General features: G+C 37.8%; 1 protein-coding gene and 1 long non-coding RNA gene across 2 annotated transcripts in view; both read right to left on the bottom strand.

Moving 5' to 3' along the window:
* Positions 1 to 22273, bottom strand: part of LOC309506814 — a 360589-nt gene that overhangs the window by 259934 nt on the left and 78382 nt on the right. The gene's annotated exons all lie outside the window — the stretch shown is intronic.
* The window catches only part of mre11a (MRE11 homolog A, double strand break repair nuclease), a 39658-nt gene continuing 37196 nt past the window's right edge, over positions 19812 to 22273 (bottom strand). The window contains exons 18-20 of the mRNA XM_082180640.1: positions 21284 to 21351; positions 20644 to 20731; positions 19812 to 20563 (exon numbers count right to left, since the gene is read on the bottom strand). Coding sequence (XP_082036766.1) covers positions 20519 to 20563; positions 20644 to 20731; positions 21284 to 21351 — 201 coding nt within the window. The 3' untranslated portion in view covers positions 19812 to 20518. The remainder of the gene's footprint in view (positions 20564 to 20643; positions 20732 to 21283; positions 21352 to 22273) is intronic.

The raw sequence follows: 22273 nt of genomic DNA, 5'->3' as shown, positions 1-22273 counted from the left end.
AACTTATAACAGAGCTCTGTGGTGTGTCACTGAAAACGGCACCAAAACGGACCAATAGTGACCATGTACCGGTTCCCGCCGCGAATGTGTGCATTGCAAAGCACAGCATGGTAAAAGGAATTTAACACCATGGAAATGCCAGGCATGCAATGTTCACTTATGTCTTCAGTTGAACAGGAACTGTTTTCAGGAGTGGCATAAAGATGTGTGACTGTGTTCAGATGTGTGTGCTCTGCTGACCACCTTCCACTAACCATCAGCCTTCAGAAATCATTCTGATATGATGACTATTTTTTTAAATCAATGTTGGAAACTGTTGTGCTGCTTAATATATATTTTTTATAACCTGTGATAGTTTTTTCAGGATTCTTTATTTTGCTAACATTTGATTTACTTGTAGCCCGCAAATAAACGGGGCACAAGAATTTACTGTGAGATACCTGCCTTTACTTTTGTTTATCGCTCACAATTGCTTTGTTTATAGCAGACTGATTAATTTATTTTGCTCACATTTGATTTGCTTAGAGCAAATTTAGAACATTTAGTTCCTCCACATAGAGGAATTACAATAAAACAGATTGAAAAACAAAACCTTTGAATCTGCTCTTCTTTGTTCAGGCACTTGATGGCCCATTAGCCACTGGAAGAGTGTATGTCACACCCCTGGTCTGAATCTAATTAATATTGATGGGCCATTGGGCCATTAATATTGATGGGCCACCCCTCCCATGCATAAACCTCTTCTGACAAAAAAACTGTTTTAGAAAGTTCAAATCAATGTACTGTTTTATGAGAACGATAAGGCAGGATGATTTTCACATCATTTTGAAGCCAGAACTCAAAGCTACAAAATTCATTAGTCAAAAGTCTTATTTACACATATTTAGTATGTGTTTTGTGGTCTTATTTCTGCAACTTTAATTTTTATTTTTTCCAATAACGACGCATAAACATTATTCTCTTAAAAATTCAAACATATACATGCATGTTGATCAGATATTTTGGTAGCCCTGTTTGTGCTATATAGAGTGAATTTACACCTTTGCCATTAACACGTTTATAAATAACTGAAAAAAGCACAAATGTCAGAGCATGTCAGAACACCTCCAGGGCCCAGAAAACAGCTCAGACTCCAGAGGGTTAAAGGAATATCTTGCTGGAGCATCAGGTTACATCTTCTGACAATTATTCTTCTTCAGTAAAAACTTGTTTATCAGGTTGGTTATCATTATCTTAAATAATTATTTAATTAATTAATTTTATTTTATATTATTTCAACAAAACCAAAACCATAACCAACAAAACCATACTTTACCACATGAAGTACATTTTGTTTAACTGACAAAACAGTTTTCTTCAGTGCAGGAGTAACATAGTCTTTCTGTGCATAGAAACTGTAACACAAAAAATATTGTTGCAAATAAGCACTTTCTCACTCAGTGCAAGACCTATACAGTATTGCATACAACAACTAATATATGTTTTATTTTCTTGCAATGTGTACAAGCACTAACCAATTCTTGCTGTGCTTAGAACCATTAAAAATTTTGCAAAATGTGGCTTGGTTTAGTGGAAGATTGTTGCAATCTACTGGAAAACACCACTTTTAAAATTAAAATAACATGACATTTCAACTAAAGCCACTAGATGGCCGCATATAGGATCACTCATGGTTTCATTTGCCATTTCCATATAGGAAACATCTTTTCACATTTTTTCATTTAGATTTAGATTTAGCCTTTAAAAAATCACTCTTTGTCAGCATTTGTTTAGCATTTTTGTATATTTTTCTTGTACTGAAGTATCTTTTTTTTGTTGTTGTTGTTGCAATCATGCCACATTATTCCAATCAAACCTGAACATGATGTTATGTCTGTTATATGTGTCTGTTTGCATTTGTTCACCATGTGTTAAAGTGTCACTCCATTTCTATGTGTTTTGTTTGAGAAATTAAGTAACAGAGACCACATTATATATGTTTCATCTTTCTAGTCCTGATAGGGGCTGTTATGGGCTGGTTGGAAAATGTTGGCTTTGAAACCCTCCAGGTAGTCCGGCTGGCCGCCAGGGGCTGGACCTTGTGTTGGAGGAGAAGGCTCATAGTTTCTGGTCTGGCATTAAATATTATTAAACTTGCAATTCCTTGCCCAGAGACTGGGTTTCCAGCAGATATATGATGTTTCCTGGTCGTCTCCTGCTTTCATTGGTTTACAACATCTCCATGGTGTTGTTCTCCTATTTCGCTCTCGGGTATGGTCCCATATGCCTAAAAAACAACAACAACAACATAATTTGTAGGGTACAACAGGGCCAAATACTGGAGGCACTACAAATTCACTACTCCCATAGTGTATGTTTGCAGAAAAGATATATATGTTTTTATTAAACATTGATGGAGCAACAGATTTTGTGTGGAAATAAATCATTAAAGTGGTTTGTTTGTTTAAAAATCCTATAAATGTATGAGGTGTTAAGGTGGGCCTTTTACCCTACACACAGGCTCACCAGCATGGGGCAAAAGGCACAGAGTATTGATACAAATACTTTAGCTAAAATCATATTTTTAATAACATCAAAGTTTATGCTTGTTCAAAACAAACACTTTACCAAAGTTTGTACTATTTTCGGTTAATTTTGATGAATAAAAGGTTTAATAAATATACTGTTATTAAATGATGTTCATTTAAAAAATACAGAAACAAAATCTTTTAAAAAAGACATTAAATCTCTGAAGATCTCAGCAGAGGAGGATTAAACAACTCCACAAACAGCATTACCAGCTTCACTTATTACTAACCAGACTGACTTTATTTCTGTCAGACGTCTACAGAAGTTCTTAAGAGAATTAACAGAGTTTTAGAAGTTGATGATTTATTGAGTTTCATTTAAGGTTACCATTATGGGGCTTAGTGTTTGCTTTAGTTGGGCTCTTGACTCTTTAACATTAGTCGTTCTCTGGCGGTTGTACCTGTTTGTTATGATAAGAATGATATAGTTGTAATCATCACATAGTGGTTTTGTTTGCTCATTCAAAGAGATTCATCGATTAGAGTAACCCTGTGACTCTACAGCATGAGTGCCAGCAATGTTTTAACCAAATAAACTAAATTATATAAAAAAATAATCTTCAGCAAGTTTAAGAGACAAAGACATAAAAAAACAGTGTATGAATCTCAACAACGCTGACATGCTTCATGCCACAATGCATTCTGGGTGTATCATACAAAACTCATCCATGGCTCCCAGAATGCATTGTGGCATGAAGCATGTCACCGTTGTTGAGATTCTTATGCTGATTCTTGATTAAACTGTGCTGGATCTCTTACTGTAGGATCTCAACACAACAATAATACAATTAATAACATATCACTCTTAAAAAGCTCAGACATAATTTCAGTGAATTAAGCCACTACACGATGGTTATATTCTTATCATTAAGCAGATAACAGCATCAGATCACGTTTTCTATTGCCTTATACACGTGGCGGTGCTGGCTGGGTTCACTGTAACTGTGATAAGGTGGACATACACTTAAATCCATGTCATGATAACAAATGGAAATATCAGCCAGCTATTGCACCATTCATCCTGGTGCGCCTTTAGCCTGTTGTACCCGACCTCACCCCTGCGGGTTTGGCATTTAGTGTAATTGGCATTTTTAATTGGCAAGATTCTTTTCAACATGGTCAATGCATATACAGTATTGCAGTATATTGAAAAATTTATAGTTTCCCATATATGGAAATGTATTTTGTAATATATCGCATTATATTTTTCAGTATATTCCCATATATTTTTGTTCTGTAAGGTATGGTATGTAGTCCCCAACAGCTTCTTAAATTGCATTCTCACTTAATGCAAGCCCCCACTCACTGCATTGCATTTACCAATTAATTCTCGTTGTGATAAAAGCATTAACACATAAGATACAGCACTGGAAAAAAATTAAGAGAGCCCAGTGAAAGTTCAAAACAATATTTGGGAAAACCTCAAATTGGGAATCATGAATCATGCAGCTTCATTGTCCATTATACAACATAGGCTACAGCTTTTCTCAATCAATTTTCTCAAACTAAACACACTCTTATGTTTTTTTAAATGATTATTTATTAATACATTTTACGATACATTACACAAATAAACAAAACAAACATAAAACCAGAACAGGGGAGTGATGTTGTGAATGTTGAATCCATGATTCTCCATGGCCTCTTCAATGTGGTTGATGGTATGGTTAACAATGACATGCTCTTCCATTTAAAACAAACTTGGTCATCCACCTCAGTGTTCATGAACGTCATATGTCAACTCCACAATAAGTGGAGTGGAATGCCATAGTAACACTTCTGTTCTTTTTAGCTTCTCTCAAGAAGTGGCCATGTTTTATTACATTTGAAAGTCTACCTTCTGTACGTCTCTTCACTCCTCTTCCATCCCGCTGTCCCCTTCCTTTCTTTTAATGTCTTCTTACAATTTCTCCTCTTATTCTTTCCGCTGCACCATTCTCCATTCTACTCTTCCTATGCCCTCTCATTTTCTTAAACTCTCTTGCTCATCTCTTTATCCCTGTTCCACTCTTCCTCTCCTCTAATTAAACCCATTCTTCAACTCTCTCCACCACTCTTACACCTCTTTCTTTTCCCCTTCTCATGCTTATTCATATTATTATTTTTTTCATTTATATATGTTTGCTACTTTTTTATAGTTAATGCAAGAAAAATATAGCTGTGTAGAAAAATAGTTTTACAGTTTTTGCTTAACACACAACCCTTACAGAACAAAAATCTAAAAGAATATACTGCAAAATATAATGCGATATATTACATACAGTTTTTATGAATTGCTAAAACTCTAAAGCCCATTCTCTGAAACAAATTCTTGTAACCCCTTTGAATTGTACATTCAAATTTTTTTAATATTTTTTTTTTTAGTCCTAAAGTACATTTCTTTGTAACTACTTTTGATTTGTATACCACAAAGAAACTCCTGTATTTTTGGTGCAGTACTATGATTAACCACTAGAGGGCGGTTAACTCTGCGGTATGTTGAGAGCATAGTCTGTAAAAAAAATTGGTTGAGAGTCGATTTATATTAAATTCAGACGAAGAAGCCAGCTGAACATGCACGCACGAGGTTAGCGTGAGATTGCACAAATGATTCAATTTTTTTTAATGTTTCTTTGTTTCTATGGGTATATTCTTTTATAAAGAATGTTACTAATCGTTCAGGTTGCCAATTCATCCTGTTACTGAGGGGAAAGGAACGGTCAATGCTTTTGAGTACTGGTTTTTCTTTTACGAGAACTCAGATTTTTTATAAAAAAAAATTTTTATGCTGATTCTGTTTGAGTGATCCACCTTTGAACGGCGAGCCAGACACTGATCTACGATTCAAAAGAATCGTCGTGATTCGACACGGATCCGAACTGAAAGCTAAGCACATATACACACTAACTGTTACCCGGGTAGAAAACACAAAAAGGCCTTTACACACATAGACATTTGAGTATCATACACACACACAAGGGATCCAGAAGGACTATTGAGATTTTGTTTTATTTTTATTTTTAATTTATTTGATTCCTGGACTTCACATTCAACTTTGGACTCCATACGAACCATTTTTTTTTGTTGGTTCATGGTGTTGAGTGGAAACCAGACAATTGTTATTCATGTAAATTGTGAAAAATTGTGTACTCACAGTTCTTGAGTCTTTGTAATAAAATTGCCGGCTGTTACTTGCTTGAATTTAATTTGGCCCAAATCTTATACTTTAAAATCCTCCTAGAGCCGAACCTAGGCCTTATTTAACCTTTGTTGGGTAAACTACACGTAATACTTATTCTGTTGTCCCCGTTACATTCTCAAGAGCCTAAACCAATTTGTCACTCTTTCTCTAAAACATTAAACAAGTTCAGGTAGTTAAAACACTGTTTGCAAATTTCATGCACTCTTTTTGCAAAACTCTATACATCCTTAAACACAACTGCAACACAGTTGTCATCGTTTACACACAATGACTCAAAATGAGTCAGTTCAGAGTGCCAACATTGACTCAAAATGTTGCACTGAATGTTGATTCCAACAATGGATGGAAACAATATAAGAGGGAGAGGAGGAAGAGTATGTGTGTAAGAGGAGGTGAACAAGCAGGAAGAAGAAGAGGACGAGGAAGAGCAAGGTGTGGAGTATGTTGTCAAAGCTGGGTCTGCTTTAGGGTTTTTCCCTTTGCCTGCAGAGATTGACTGTGATGTGAACAAACTCCTCCGGCCGGACCCAACATGAAGACATGATGCTGAAGCAGAATCAATCTCTCTCACTGATCGTGATTTTGCAGTTCTTGTTCTTGTTGTTGTTCTTATTTATTTATTTATATAGCACTGTTAAACCACAACCGAGGTTGAACCAAAGTGCTTTACATACAGATTCTATAAAAGGATAAAAATAAGGACACACATAGACCAATAAATAGACAACATATACAGTAAAACATCACATCTAACCATTATAGGCTAACGACATTAGATGCACTTTAAACAGATTCTTAAACATTGACAGCGATTTGGCAGACCTGATAGATAGATAGATTTTGCACTGATTGTAATCGAGACAAAGATGCGGCGGTGATGCCACAATAGAGTTACAAAAGTCCAGCCGTGATAAAATAAAGGTATGGATTACTCTTTCAAAATCTTTATTTGATAAAAATGGTTTAGCTTTTGCTAATAAACGAACATAAAAACAAACCCGGACCACAGAGTTAATTTGCTTGTCCATTTTTAGGTTATTGTCAATTAAAAAGCCTAAATCTCTAACAGTTGTTTTCGAGTAAGATGCCAGGGGACTTGAATCCAATATAATTTCTGAGGAGTTATTTGGGTGGGCCGAATACAATAACCTCAGTTTTTTCCTCATTTAGTATTAAAAAGTTTTTGGCCATCCAGTTTTTAACCTCCTTTAAAGGGGTCATATAATGCCATTTTTGTACAAGCTAATATGATTCTTTAGGGTCTAAATTAAAAGTTTGTAATATACTTTAATTAAAAATTCTCATTAGTATTGTAAGAAAACACTAATTTTACCTGGTCAAAAACAGCTCTGTTTTCAGCACGCCGTTTAAGTGCATGGGTCTTTAAATGATAATGAGCTTTGCTCACCCCGCCCCTCTGTTCTGTGCTTACACCGTTTGAAATAACCATAACACAATAACCATAACGCGTTGTTCATTATAAACGTGGGATTATGAATTATATTGAGAACGTCGTACATAGAAAACTTGCCGTAATGTACCCAAACAGCCACATTCATCGTGAAGCATGCAAGCGATTTGCAAAGATTGATATAAATATAAATATAAAGGTAAATAAAATGTTACACTCACTTCTTCTTCTGGAGGTGCAGCAGGAACACGAAAAGTTGGTACCGATCCTTTTTTCAGGAGCAGCTTCTTTAGAAAAAACAGCTTTACTGACCCTCGAGCAGTCTGGTGTGTGAAATGATTCGCGCAAACATGAAAGCATTGACGTTGATCGTGGGGAATATTCCCTTCGAAAACAAACTCAGCCACTACTGCGTCTTCAGCGGTTCGTCAAAATGACTGCTGTGTTCCTTATTACACCAAAGAACAGAACACCACAATCGCTTAGACGCCATTCTGCTCATAGACATCACTCCAGTGAGCGTATCAACAATGACGCGCGGACTATGATGACTGACTGCTCGCTCACGAGTGAGGGCGGGACTGTGTTGAAACGCTCCTGTCAATCAACAATCGTGGGAGGGGCGTCCGACCGTGTGACGTCACTAGGTCGAAGGGCTTGATTTGAGATGGGGGAAACATATAAGGAGATAAAAAAAAAACACTGGATGGATTTTTATCATTTTATGATGGTTGTGTACAGGCACTGCCAACACACATTTCAGTACAATCAACTTGTAAAAGTGCATGTACCATTATATGACCCCTTTAAACACTCTAAAAGTGACTCAAATGAATTGGTAGAGCGCCTGAGTGGTAGATACATTTGCGTGTCATCGGCATAACAATGAAATTACACTCCATACTTTCTGAAAATGCTACCCAAGGGGAGCAAATATAAAGAAAAAAGTATGGGAGAAAGAATGTGGAACCCCCCAAGGAAGAGTAATTTTTTTTACCCAAGGTCATATTACTATGATTAACTGAAAAACATCTACCATTCAAATAGGACTGAAACCATTTCAAGACTGTGCCTTTTAGACCTACTGAATGTTCAAGACGGGAGATAAGGATGTTATGGTCAATCATGTCAAAAGCTGTGCTCAAATCAAGCAGCACCAAGACAATATCATCTCCTTTGTCTAAAGCCAGAAAGATATCGCTTAACACTTTCAACAGTGCCAACTCTGTGCTGTGGGTGGTTTTAAACCCCGATTGAAAAATTTCTCCTATAGGATTTTTATTTAAAAATGAAAGTAGTTGTTGCAGCACAACTGAGAGATTGGCCTGTAGTTTTGCATATCATCCTGGCCCAAATTTGGACGCTTCAACCGAGGTGTCACCACAGCATGTTTAAACTCTTGTGGATATGTCCCACTGGACAATCTCTTATTAAACAAATGTGCTAAACTCAGTGATACACAGTCAAAGGTCTGCTTTAACAAACGACTAGGCATCAGATCATTTGCACAAAATGGTGGTTTCCGTTTTTGTACAATATCCTCCAGAACTGTCAAATAGGTTAAAAAACTCAGCAATGCAGGCAGGATAGTCAGATGGATCAATTGTCACCAAAGGGATCTGACTGGGAGCGTTAACCGACAATCTTTTGGCTAAAGAAATTAAGAACATCCTTCACAGGAAATAAGTGAGGAATTTTGATGTATATTACTCAAAGGTTGAATTTCATGGAACAGTTAATAATGGAAAATAAGAGTTTCGAATTATTAATATTGGCCCTAATAATATTGGAGAAGTAGGTATTTTTAGCCTTGCTTACAGCTTTTTGATAACTAAATAAAGAATCTCTAAGAGCGTCATAGTGGACTTGTAGTTTACTCTTTTTCCATTTTTTTTTGTGCACAGTTGCACAACTCTTCTGAGTGTAACATGCTTCTGAGTGTTACTGTAACATGCTTTTCATTTAGAGTTTTTTACTGTAACCTTATTGGCTTTTGGAGTTGGTCATTGTATTTTCACAGTATGCAAGTGCTGAATATACAGATGTCACCGGGTGACATCGAAGGAACCTTGGAAGCGGAACGAGTTGCCCTGGGGGGAGACTTCCGGTGCGACACCAGGCCGGTTCGTGACCCTGTTCGTGACCATAGACAGTATAAGAAGTGGACAGAGCCATCTCATTGGAACTCAATTGAGACAAGTGAAGCCCATTTTCAGCGATTTCTTAGGACTTCCATTCCTGACGCGCAGACTCAAACAGAGCTTGACGACGTAGATGTGACGTGAGCAACCCGTCTGTCTTCTAGTGGCTGTGGCATGAGAAATCTGAATCATTCCCTTCCGAATCTTGCAGAGACGGAGAGCGTGAGTAGGAGCTGTCCATGAGCTAGAAGCAGGAGAAACTTTTGCTAATTATTTTGTAATTTTGCCTCCACGTCCCCCCCGATTGCCCGTGAGCTTCTCCTTCCGTCCATACGGTAATCTCTCTACTGTGCGACAGAGAGTCGAGTGGTTATGACGCAATCGTTAGCCTACTTTTACAAAAACTGCTTCTACGGGGCCATAACATAAGCTACAAGGTAATGGAGCATTTTATACATTGTCGTGTTTCTTTAGAAATAAATAATGGACAAATGGAGTCTTCAAACGCCTCAGATGTAAAGTTATTCGCTGTCAAAGTGACGCCAAAATGAATGGGAGTCAATGGGATGCTAACAGCAGGTGAAGTTCTGCTACAAGATGGTGGCACGCGGCCGGCTTCAACTTCCGGTCGACTTCCTTCCCGCTTGTTCGTGACAAGCGATCTGAGCTGCACCAATCACATCGGGTTATCTGATATAGGCGGGCCAGAGGCGAGCTAAACAGATGACGACAGCGCTGTGACATCGAAGTTATCAGTAAACATTGCAAGATGGCTATGGATGAACACCAGTTGTTTGAAACGGCTTTGGCCGCTACAATGATGCTGTCCTGTGGTAAGAGAAGACTCAGTCTTTAACTGCTGGATTCTGTACTCACCATTGCAGTTCTGTGAACAGAGAGATCCTGTTATCTGCAAACATTGCAAGATATAAATCAGTAAACATTGCAAGATGGCTATGGATGAACACCAGTTGTTTGAAACGACTTTGGCCGCTACAATGAACGAGTTAGACTTGGCTTTTTCCCAAAAGAGGAACAGAAGACGGCGCTCGAATCGTTCCTTTGCAAGAAGGGTGTTTTTGCTGTTTTGCCGACCGGAAGAGTCTAATCTACCAGTTAGCTCCGCTGGTAGCTAAGCGCATAGATATCACATATAAAGAATAGATGTCTCGTGCACGCTGCTGGCCAATGGAGGTCGACGTCCGCACGTGGCGGCCATCTTGCCACAGTGTGCTCGCTCACTCGTTTAATGGTGCATGTACTTTTAAAGGGATACTCCACTTTTTTTGGAAATAGGCTCATTTTACAACTCCCCCAGAGTTAAACAGTTGAGTTTTATCATTTTGGAATCCATTCAGCCGATCTCCGGGTCTGGGGGTCCCACTTTTAGCATAGCTTAGCATAATGAATTGAACCGGACAAGACCATTAGCATCTCTCTCAAAAAAAATAACAAAGAGTTTAGATATTTTTCCTATTTAAAACTTGACTCTTCTGTAGTTACATCGTGTACTAAGACCGACGGAAAATGAAAAGTTGCGATTTTCTAGGCTGATATGGCTAGGAACTATACTCTCATTCCTGAGTAATAATCAAGAAACTTTGCTGCAGTACCATGAGTCCAGCAGGCGTAATGATATGACGCAGCGCCTGATAATAGTCCCCAGCTCGGTAGCCTATTATCAGGCGGCATGCGCTGCGTCATATCATTACGCCTGCTTCACCCATGGTACTGTGAACAGAGAGATTCCGTTATCCGCCGCTGCATTCTGCCATTGCTGTCCTGTGGTAAGAGAAGACTCAGTTATTAACTGCTGGATTCTGTACTCACCATTGTTGTTCTGTGAACAGAGAGATCCCGTTATCCGCCGCTGGCCTGTGAAAGAAAGGTGACACTCAGTTATCTGATGCTGTCCTGTGGTAAGAGAAGACTCAGTCTCTAACTGCTGGATTCTGTACTCACCATTGCTGTTCGGTGAACAGAGATCCCGTTATCCGCCGCTGCATTCTGCCATTGCTGTCCTGTGGTAAGCGAAGACTCAGTTATTAACTGCTGGATTCTGTACTCACCATTGCTGTTCTGTGAACAGAGAGATCCTGTTATCTGCCGCTGCACTCCGACTGCCGCTGGCCTGTGAAAGAAAGGTGACACTGATGCTGTCCTGTGAAAAGAGAAAGCCCATTGTCCGCTGCTACCTACCTGGTGTCCCGCCCGTCACTTACTGTCGATTGCTGCACTTTATTTGATGGTCATTGCCCTTTGCCCACTACAAACTGTCATCTGCTGTTCTCCATTTGAAGGTCCTGGCCCTTTGACCAATTTTACCGGCACAAACCAGCACAAACGAAGCATAAACGAACAAGACTATTTTGGGTGAATTTGGAGCATGTGGGGGGGCTGAGTGACCTCAGAATGACCTAAAAATATTATTTTAATACCTAAAAAACCGAAACAGCACAAACAAAAATTTTTACAGCACAAACCAGCACAAACGATTGAGCATAGTTTGAGGACGTTTTGCGTTGGGTGGGGGGCCAACATCACGCAGGTGTTGTACTCGGCCCTAGCGGTGACACAGACATTCAATACTATACAATTTTCAGTACAATACTATACTTGCAGTGCAAACAGTATACAATTTTTTTCACCATCCTACTGTAAGTTGTCATACTTTACATAATTGCAAAATTAGTTTACTTTGTTACAATGTACTTTTCTTTTCTTTTCTGTAACTGTATGCTGTGTTCTCCATTTTTTGATGCAGTGTCTAATGAATGATCTGTAGTGTTTATAATATTGACTCGCAATATTGTATGTATGATCTGAAAGCATTGTTTAATTTTGAGCACAGATAAAATGGTTTTGAGGCAATTGTTTGATTTTGCAAGAAGAGTCAGAGGTTATCTGCATGAATGTGGTTTGAAAATTTGGTTTTGTATTTAAGATTTTGAGAAAGTAAGTGATGGTTTCAAGAAATATTGGAAACTAGTGCTTATATTTTTCAATATACTGCAATATATGCTTTGATCATGTATAGTTATATATTAATATATATAAAATATTTATAAATGAAGACAAAAATAGCATTACATGTAATATTCACAGTGTTATCCTTTATTGTATATTTTACATACATGTTCCCATATAAATGTGAATGTATGTTCACATATATATATACACACACATTCACAGAATGAGTTACAACAGATTTCTAGGTCCCAGCAGGGCTGGACTGGGACAAAAAATCGGCCCGGGCATTTTGGCCCAGACTGGCCCACTATATGATCATAAACACCACCCATCTTTGCATGCCCTTAATTATATGCATACCAACTCCTATTCCTTAAAACCACTAATGCCATGTAATGGAACGAGTGAAAATGTGACATTTATTAATTAATTAATACAGTTGAACTATACTCCACAGTGGTGAATCCTAAAACAAGCTATAAGCTGCAATGGCATAGCAATACCAGTGTTTCTCACAGGATTTTTGGTAAAACTGTGGTGGGTGGACCTTGGTTCTTCTAGGGGGGTCCGGGGGCATGCCCCCCCCCCCCCCCCCCCGTGAGAAAATGTTGTGCATTTTAATGTTAAATTCATCAATCTGGTGCACTTTGAGAGTTCAAAATTAAAAGCTCCAACCCATATTCAGTGTGCAAATTAAACGAAAAATTCAAACCTCTTTTAGTTACAGTGTCTATTTACATTACACCTACTACATAATAATAGTTATAATATTAATCCAATGACAGTAGGCTAATAGCCATATTTTGTAAAACAAATGCACTAAAAAATAAAGGAAACTTTCATAATTAGTTTTGTTCCAATTTCTATACTTGAAAGAGATAAGCACATGATCTTTTATTTTGACGCAAACTGCATCAAGCTTTTATTTGGGCGGAAAACATGGTTTACAAACGCCTCTCATAAAATTTCTAGTGAATTGCGGTAATCGTCTTTATATACTGTCTATGTAATTGTCAACTATGCAATGTGGAAATAATCTGTAACTCGGTTATGGGTTCCTACACTCGATCATGACATAGCTTAAGTGTTTTGAAAGTAGTTCTGCTTACCGCAGGCTCTACACAGAGCCATAGAGAGAGAGAGTTGCGACACTCTTTGATGTCGCCGCTATGGCTGTCACGTGGTTCATGTAAGCCCCAATAGTTCCAAAACGTACGCTGGCTGTCATGTTCTTCTATGGGACAGACAGCAGCGATTGCATTATTGAACGGTAAATATAAAATAAAACACACACCCAAGTACTTTTTCAGCTGTTATTGCATTATTGCATTTTGTTAATGTCAGTTTTGCATTTGGAGATAAGTTTTAAGCTATATTTTTGGAGGGAAAAGCTTAGTGTTCATGTTCGCATGGGTAGTAGCACTGGCTTTAGCGGCTCTAACTTAACTTTTCCATATCATTCATCTGATGATGGACGTCTCATGATATTTATTTTAGCACAACTGGGCTGTATTAGGCTATTGATTCCAGTGATTTTGCTTATAAATTTTGATTCAGCCATTAGCCTACCTTCGTGATCACGCAAAGAGTTCTGCCGTGGCGGTCCGTTCAGAATTCGCTTAGAAGCTAGCTCACTTCTTCTGATGAAAGTGGCCACCCCCAGGACCACAACGTGAAACATGATCATGTTAAGACTAAGAATATTATTTTAAGATTAAGGCCATACACATTATCAAAACTATAACAGATTAAAAACGAATGTGTGTGCTTGTGTGTGTGAACAAGAAAAACAAAAACCAGGGGCAGGTGATCCATGAAACAGACAGGACTGGTGATGGCCATAACAATCCTAAAGGTCCAGCATTGTTCTCACAAGCCGCTTCACTCAAGACAATAATAACATAATGAAAAGTTAGTATATCCCAAAAAATTTAATTAAATAAAAGTTGCTATAAAGGTGGTAGCGATTCATTACCGAACTCTTAGCTGACGAAGTCGCGCTAGCTAACTAGCAGGCAGGCAGTGCTTGAAAATTGGTTGAAACAACCAACATAAAATATAAATAATTACGCTGTGCATGTACAAATGAAGACCAGTATAAGCATCGCAAAGGGCCTCTGATACAATATAGACAGTTGACAATTCAAAAGAGGTCGATATTTCGGCAACTTAACTCTGGAACAACTCGACGCGCAGCAATGTAAGTGAATGGTGTCCAACGCCCACATGACAGTGTTTGGAACTATTCCGATCTTCATATCCCGGAAGTAGGCGGTTAAAAGCGCCGCCATTATTTACAACGGAGGTCTATGGGAGTGTCGCAACTCTCTCTCTCTATGGCTCTGGCTCTACACTTTCTCATCTCTCTCCTGATCCTCCTCACTATCATCATCATCACTGGAGCTGATGAAGGGCAGAAAAGATATATTTTGACACATTTTACAGTGTCTGCTTTAAGGGCCTGGTTCTATTTTTTCACGCTATTTCTCTGCACAATCCTTGCGTTTCTTCTCCATCTCGCAGACTATTTTGACAGATACAACTGACACTGCTGCACGCTCACTCACTCGTTTAAAGTTGTGATTGGGCCAGCCCAGTGTCAATCAAGAAAAGAACCAATGGGCCGCTGATCTACGTGTTTCATGGGCTGGTCTGTCAGTAAAAAAAAACTAACGCTGACTTTTTTTTGACCACTGCATTACACCGGCACAAACCCAGCGCCGCCAATTAAGCAAAACAAAACAAAACGAATGGGCTGCCGATGTACAAATCTTTATGGGCCGTGAAGGTGATAAACAGAAGCACCTTCAGTCAAAGACTGATTGCACCAGTATGCAAGACGGAGCGGTACAGGAAATCCTTTATACCAGCTGCTATAAGACTCTATAACGCACAAAAATAACCTTTGTCTCTTTTATGCATAGTTTGCTATAGTAGTCTGTTATATATATATTTTTAACTTAATAGGTCAGGATAAAACTGAACTAATATGTGGTGTTATGTCTGTCATGAAGCTGCTGTGACACTGTAATTTCCTGTTAAAGGATCAATAAAGAACCTTCTACTACTACTAAAAAAAAAAAAAAAAAAAATAATAATACAAATTATGTATGAGTATGAGATGTATCGGCCCAAAAAGCACGTCGGCCCACCGGGCAAATGCCCGGTATGCCCGATGGCCAGTCCAGCCCTGGGTCCCAGCATGCTTTGCCTCGACTGTTAAAGGAGAGCAAATGTAAAAAATAAGTTTTTATTTAATGTGTTTTCCTCAGTATTAATATAGGGGGAGATCTGTTAGTGTTTAATGCTCTATTATTTTGGAATTTAAAAGGTTTTCTGGTATGTGTGAGTTTTTGGGGTCATTGTGCTGAAGATGATTGGTCAAAACACATTAATTACTATGCTTGAGCTTTTATTAACTAACATGAAAATATGAAACATTTATAATGTCATTAGTCAAGTCAACTTTATTGTCAATCAAACCATGCAACAGTACATTACACAGCAGACTGAAATTGCGTTTCTCCCATACTCCAATGTGCAATATTAAAACAAGATTTGACACATACTAAGCATAACTAAACATACGGCTAAACATAGGACACCACTAAACAAGTGCAAATAGATATTCAACAGAATAGACAGATCAACATAGCATATGGCCTACAGTGAGCTTACAGTTACCAGACTATCACAGAGTTTCAGAATATAGTCAGGTTAAGGTATTTTACTGTAGTGCAATATAAGGTGCAATATGGCAAAGTGCAAGTAGCAGCATGGAAATAAATAAGTTTCGTAAACTTGTTACGTTCTTGTGCAAGGGAATATTGGCATATGTGCATATGATTATTTGCAAACATTAAGTATGCCTTTTCCACAGTCTCACAGGTCTCTATGTGTGTGGGTTGTGGGGGGAGGGGGGGAGTGTTATAATCCAGTTTTCATGAGTGAGTTGAGCAGTCTGATGGCTTGTGGAAAAAAGCTATTGCTGAATCTGGTAGTCCTGCAACGCATACTGCTGTAGCGCTTGCCAGATGGTAGGAGGGTGAACAGTTTGTGTGTGGGGTGAGTGGGGTCTTTGATGATGTTGGTGGCTCTTTTGTGGCAGCGGGATGGGTATATGTCCTGGATGGATGGTTGGGCTGATCTGGTGATCTTCTTAGCTGACCTCACCACCCTCTGTAGAGCTTTCTGGTCAACAACAGAGCAGCTACCATACCAAACTGAGAGACTGCTGGTGAGGATGCTCTCAATGGCACCCCTGTAGAAGGTAGTGAGTGCCAATGGGGGGAGGTTGGCTCTTCTCATCCTGCGTAAGAAGTGGAGGCGTTGCTGAGCTTTCTTGACAAGGGAGGTGGTGTTGATAGACCATGACAGGTCATCAGTGATGTGCATCCCCAGGAACTTGGTGCTTTTCACTGATTCCACAGCGCTGCCATTGATGGTGAGGGGTGTGTGTGGCCTGTGATTTTTCCTGAAGTCCACAGTTATTTCCTTTGTTTTATTAACATTAAGATGTAAATTGTTAGTGTCACTCCAATTGATAAGTTGGTGTACCTCATCTCTGTATGCTGAGTCATCGTCGTTGCTGATGAGGCCCACCACTGTTGTGTCATCTGCAAACTTGATGATATGGTTTGAGTTGTATGTGGCACGACAGTCATGAGTCATCAGTGTAAACAGCAGAGGATTCAACACGCATCCTTGAGGGACCCCAGTGTTCATGATGGTGGTCTGTGAAGAGTTTTTGCCAACTCTTACTGTCTGTGGTCTGTTGGTGAGAAAGTCTAGTAGCCAGTTGCAAGGTGGGGTGCTGATGCCTACAGCACTGAGTTTATTCACCAGGTGTTGTGGGATAACTGTATTGAAGGCAGAGCTGAAGTCGATGACACAGCTGTTTTTATTCTCCAGATGAGCCAGACTGAGATGAAGGTCCTGTTGCTATGGCATCGTCAGTGGAGCGCTTGGGACGGTATGCAAACTGGAAAGGGTCAAATGTGGCAGGTAGGCTAGATGTTATGTGGGCCTTGACCAGCCTTTCAAAGCACTTCATCATAATGGGCGTGAGTGCTATAGGCCGGTAATCGTTCAGTGTTGTGGCTGGTGATTTCTTTGGTAGCGGTATGATAGTAGTGGCTTTGAAGCATTCTGGTATGATGGCTTTGCTCAGAGAGATGTTAAAGATATCTGTGAGAACATCTGTAAGTGAGTTAGCACAGTCTCTAAGCACACGCCCAGGTATATTATCAGGACCAGCAGCCTTCCTTGGGTTCACCTTTTGAAGAGTCCTCCGCACATCAGCAGGGTCAAGTTGAAGAGTTGCATTGTCCAAGCAGTGTAGAGCTTTTGTCGGAGTGGTGTTGTTGTTTTCCTCAAAACGTCCGCTGCTTTGCAGGCCTCTGGGTCTTGCTGGTGTAGGATGCCCAGCTCGTCGAGTGCTTTGTGTTCCAAAGCAAACATAACTCCGGAAAGATCGACGACAACAAGACACATTTAACATAAAACGCACATTGTTACTGGGAGCTGGAGTAGCCGCTGCCGTACAGGGCGCCGCCATTAATTATAAACAGTAAGAATTATATTACATTATTTCTCTATATATGTGTGTATATACTGCATGAGTAAATATATTACACATGTAGTACCATATGTGATCACATATACATTTATATAACATTTCATACATTATAAAATGTTAGTAAATATATTGTCACATTTTTCAATATATGAAAAGCGTCAATTCCTTATGTATTATTCAATATATTGTAATACACAATATATTATTTTGTATATTTTCAAATATACTGTTAAACCATTTAATCATTCATATATAGGGAAATATATTTTCTTTTCATTAGAGAAGCCTGCGTATGGTCTATGATCAATTTCATGGAACAGTTTTCCTTAATTTAATAAAGTTCACTTTAACAAATTATTTTTCTGACACAAAAACCTAAATTGATTAAGCTTTTTCAACAAAATATTATTTGTTTAAATGGAATTGTCATCATGTTGTATAAAAATAAATGAATTCAATTACATTCAATGAACAATTGCTTGAGTGCCTTCAGTAGTGTTTCCTGATGGCAGTGGTCTCTTTCAGCAGGATAATGCACCCTGCCACACTGCTAAAAACACGCCGGAACGGATTGAGGAATGCGACAAAGAAAGAGTTCAAGGTGTTGCCTTGACCTTCAAGTTTCCGATTCAGTATCTATCTAACTTGCCACTTAAGGACCTGCTGCTAATGTCTTGGTGCCAGATACCTCAGGACATGTTCAGAAGTGTTGTGGAGTCATCAGAGCTGTTATGGCAGCACAAGGTGAACTACACAATATTAGGCAGGTAGTTTTAATGTTGTGGCTGATCAGTGAATGTCTCATTTAGTCATAGATTTTGACTTATTTTAGAAGAAAAATCTTACATTTAACATCATTCATTTAACATATTATAAATGCTGAAACGATCCTTTGAATAGCATTATGCACTCCAGAAGATCCAGGGTTAATAAATCAAATTTAGTTGCAAATGCAGCACAAAACACACAAGAAAGGAATTAAATAAGTGTACAAAATGCGGTATATAATAAATACAGTACTTTCTTGTTTAACAAATTTAACACTAGTGTACCAGTGCTTCATGGTTTTTGCTTTTCTCTCTTTGGTAACATGGGAAAGTTTCTCTTGTAAGCCCCATTTTGCTTACATTTATGATTTCCTTTGTTAAATTGTGTAACAGAACACTATCTAAACGATTTCAAATATGACAATGCATTTAATGTTTGGTTGAGATTGTGGATGAATGAGTTTGAACCAACTTGAAATGCACTAAATAAAAAGTAACACAAAAATGCTGTTTAGGAATTTCAGAGTTTAAGACTATTAAAAGTGAGGAGGAAATTATGACGAATCAGAGCTGGAAAGCGAAATCACACTTCGGATCAACAGAAGGGAAATCGTATCCTAACCAGAACCGAGGTGTAAAAAGTACTGGGAAACTGTACTTAAGTTAAAAGGATAGTTTACCCAAAAACTGAAAATTTTGTCATTACTTTACTGACCCTCAAGTTCTTCCAAACCTGTATGAGTTTCTTCCTGATATTTTGAAGAATGTTGGTAACAAGACAGTTGACGGCACCACATTGACTTACATAGTAGGAAATAAAATACAATGGAAGTGAATGGCCACCATCAACTGTCTGGTTTACCAACTTTCTTTCAAATATATCTTCTTCTTGAGAATTGTTTCTACACCATAGTTTTTTCTAAGTGCACTTCAGTACTTAAAAGTAAAAAGTAAAAACATTTTTCTTAGGTTTTTAAAATATGAACTACTCTGTAAAATCCTCTTCTGCTAATTTTAGCTGAAAATATTTAGGTAACCGGTTTCAGTGGTTTGAAATTTAAATGTAGTGATTTTAGATATAGATATTTTATAAAGACTTTGCCATCTAGATATCATCATTAAGAGACTTTGTTCCCTGAACAAACCACCACTGTCCCTTTCCTGGACTAACAAACTAATAAATAAAAAACACACTCTAACCCATAAAAGAACATTTAATGGATGTCAAAATAATGGTAAATATAAATACTACAGAAAACACTTGTTAAGCTTTGGGTTTGAAACTAGATTAGATCCCATCCCATTGTTAATTATATGTCTACCCCCAAGGTTATTATAAAAAACATGAACCTGAATCTGAAAGTCGGAGGGAGGTGTCATTGCAATTTATAACAATATTTTCAGTACTTTTGTGTATATTAACCCAAATACAGACTGTGGACATTTAGATTGTATGAATGATAGATTGTATGAGTTTGGGGTTGATTGCTGTAGCAGTAATATATTTGTTGAGATTAAACAACTTAATATGGCAAATTAATATGACTGCCCCTGTCTGAATTGTCAGCAGCAAAAACAAGAATATTCTGCCCAGTAGTGAGAATTATTTTCCAAATGTACACATTCTTATGAATGTCTGACATGTTTATGGTTTTTATGGCATGGAACAGACATAAACAGACTTTTGCTTTGATAAACACACATTGATGCATGTCCTCAAATAAAGCCTAGGGACAATTATAATAGACCAGTAGAAAAGACAGCAGTGTTCAACTTTTAAAATTTGACAACGTTTTTAAAACAACGGTAGGCATGTAAACCTTGAACAAACTTGTTTACTTGAATCTCTGCAAAAAAAATTTGAGGATTAATTAGGACTATACAAGCAGCTGGAATTATTTCCTCATTTGCGCTGACGTCTTGAACCCTTGAATGGATCAAACTCATCCTGAGAGGAGAAAAAAAAGAAAAGGTAAAGATCAATTTGTGAACAAATCCAACACAAAAATCAGTGCACATTAACACTACCTCATCGTCGTCATCATCGAAGCATACTCCTTTAAGAGACTGGCTCTGGCTCTGGGAACCTCTCTTACTGGAGCTAAATGAAGTCAGCCTATTGGTTAAGCAAAGAGGGACGATATGGGTAAGACCTTTTCTTACTTTTCTAAAACAGTTAACAGTTTACAGTATGTAGTTTTTCAGTCTTAGGGTTACTCTACTTAACTCAATCCAGGAAACGTGTATGTATATGTGAATAACTTATGCTGTTAAAATATATTGTCTGGTTTATGTTCTGTTGCTTTTGTGGTTACTTTTAGTTATTAGTTTCATTCAGAGAATATCTTTTTCAGGCATTAAAGGGAATTGTTTCTTTAACCAACACTTTAAATACAAGCGTTTAAGGGAAGATAACAGTTTAATGTTTCTATTGCCAGTTTAGTTTGCTTGATTTCAAAGCTGTTTTCAATCCTTGACAGCTTTTAGTCATACAAATAAATCGACTGATGAGCCAAGCCCAACTCATTTATTATTAAATATTTATTTCTTCGGATACATCGGAGCATTCCTTCATTAGAAGCCATTAGAAGTCCATGCCAGTTACCCCGAATGACCTGGTAGAGCAAGACTAAAGAGCAAAGCAAATGTAAATATGTAAACCTCTTACTTTTGTTTTGTCCTGGAACTTTTAAAAAATGAAACATTATCATCTGAGTCACTGTCCTCTATGGTGATCTGATCACAGAGAGAGAAAAGAAGAAGAAAAAAAGTTCAAATGAAATAAAATTACATATCACAGAACAGCAAAACCACTTTCCCATCCTGAATCCTATGAAGATATATGCAGTCTCTTTTCTGTTGTAAAAAATCTCTGTACAGAAACAGGTCCCTGTAGCTATATACAGCAACACTCTCCAAATACAGCTACTATATTATGAAAATATTTATAATTGCATATTTTTTTCTGAATGAGGTCGTGGTGGACAAAATTTCTGTCATTTCCGCATCCTCATGTTGTTCCAAACCTGTCAGAACAACAGTTTTTAATGGATGTTTTATTGGTGGTTGTCCTGTTGTCATTTTTTATTTAATTTATTCTTTTTTGTTTATGTTGTTTGTAATGTACAGCAATTTGGAGTTACAGTGTAGTCTGAAAGGTGCTTTATAAATAAATAAATAAAAAATACAAATACAACAAAAAAGATGTTTCTATGAATGTTGGTAACCAAACTGTAAAACCATATTTTTTCCATTGTAAAAATATATCTAAATTACGACATATGATCTCAATGACAAAATGCAGAAAAGTTTGTTTGCTGACCTCAAGGCTATGTTATTGTAATGCTCTGGGTGGCTTGCATGCTTAATGACGTCAATTTGCTGTGGGCTCAACCTTCAATGTTATGGACTTAAAATACTTTTTTCTTTTATTTGATTTTAGAAGCTTAAAAAGGAAACTGATTTGGACTGGGTTAAACAAAGTAAGAATAAAACTGGGTTAAACAGAAATTGTGAGAGTACACTCTGGCCAAACGAGGGTAGGGTCACAAATTATTGTTTGTGAGAGAGACTGATAAAGTTCAACTTCATGTTCTTGTACTTAGTAAGAAAGTTGATCTCTTTCTTTATCATCATTGTGTGTCCTGATAAAAGGGCA

Source organism: Leuciscus leuciscus, assembly GCF_965113295.1.
Source record: "Leuciscus leuciscus genome assembly, chromosome: 9".
Lineage (NCBI taxonomy): Eukaryota > Metazoa > Chordata > Actinopteri > Cypriniformes > Leuciscidae > Leuciscus > Leuciscus leuciscus.
The sequence above is the reverse complement of the archived record's forward strand: the minus strand, read 5'-3'. Positions and strand labels throughout refer to the sequence as shown.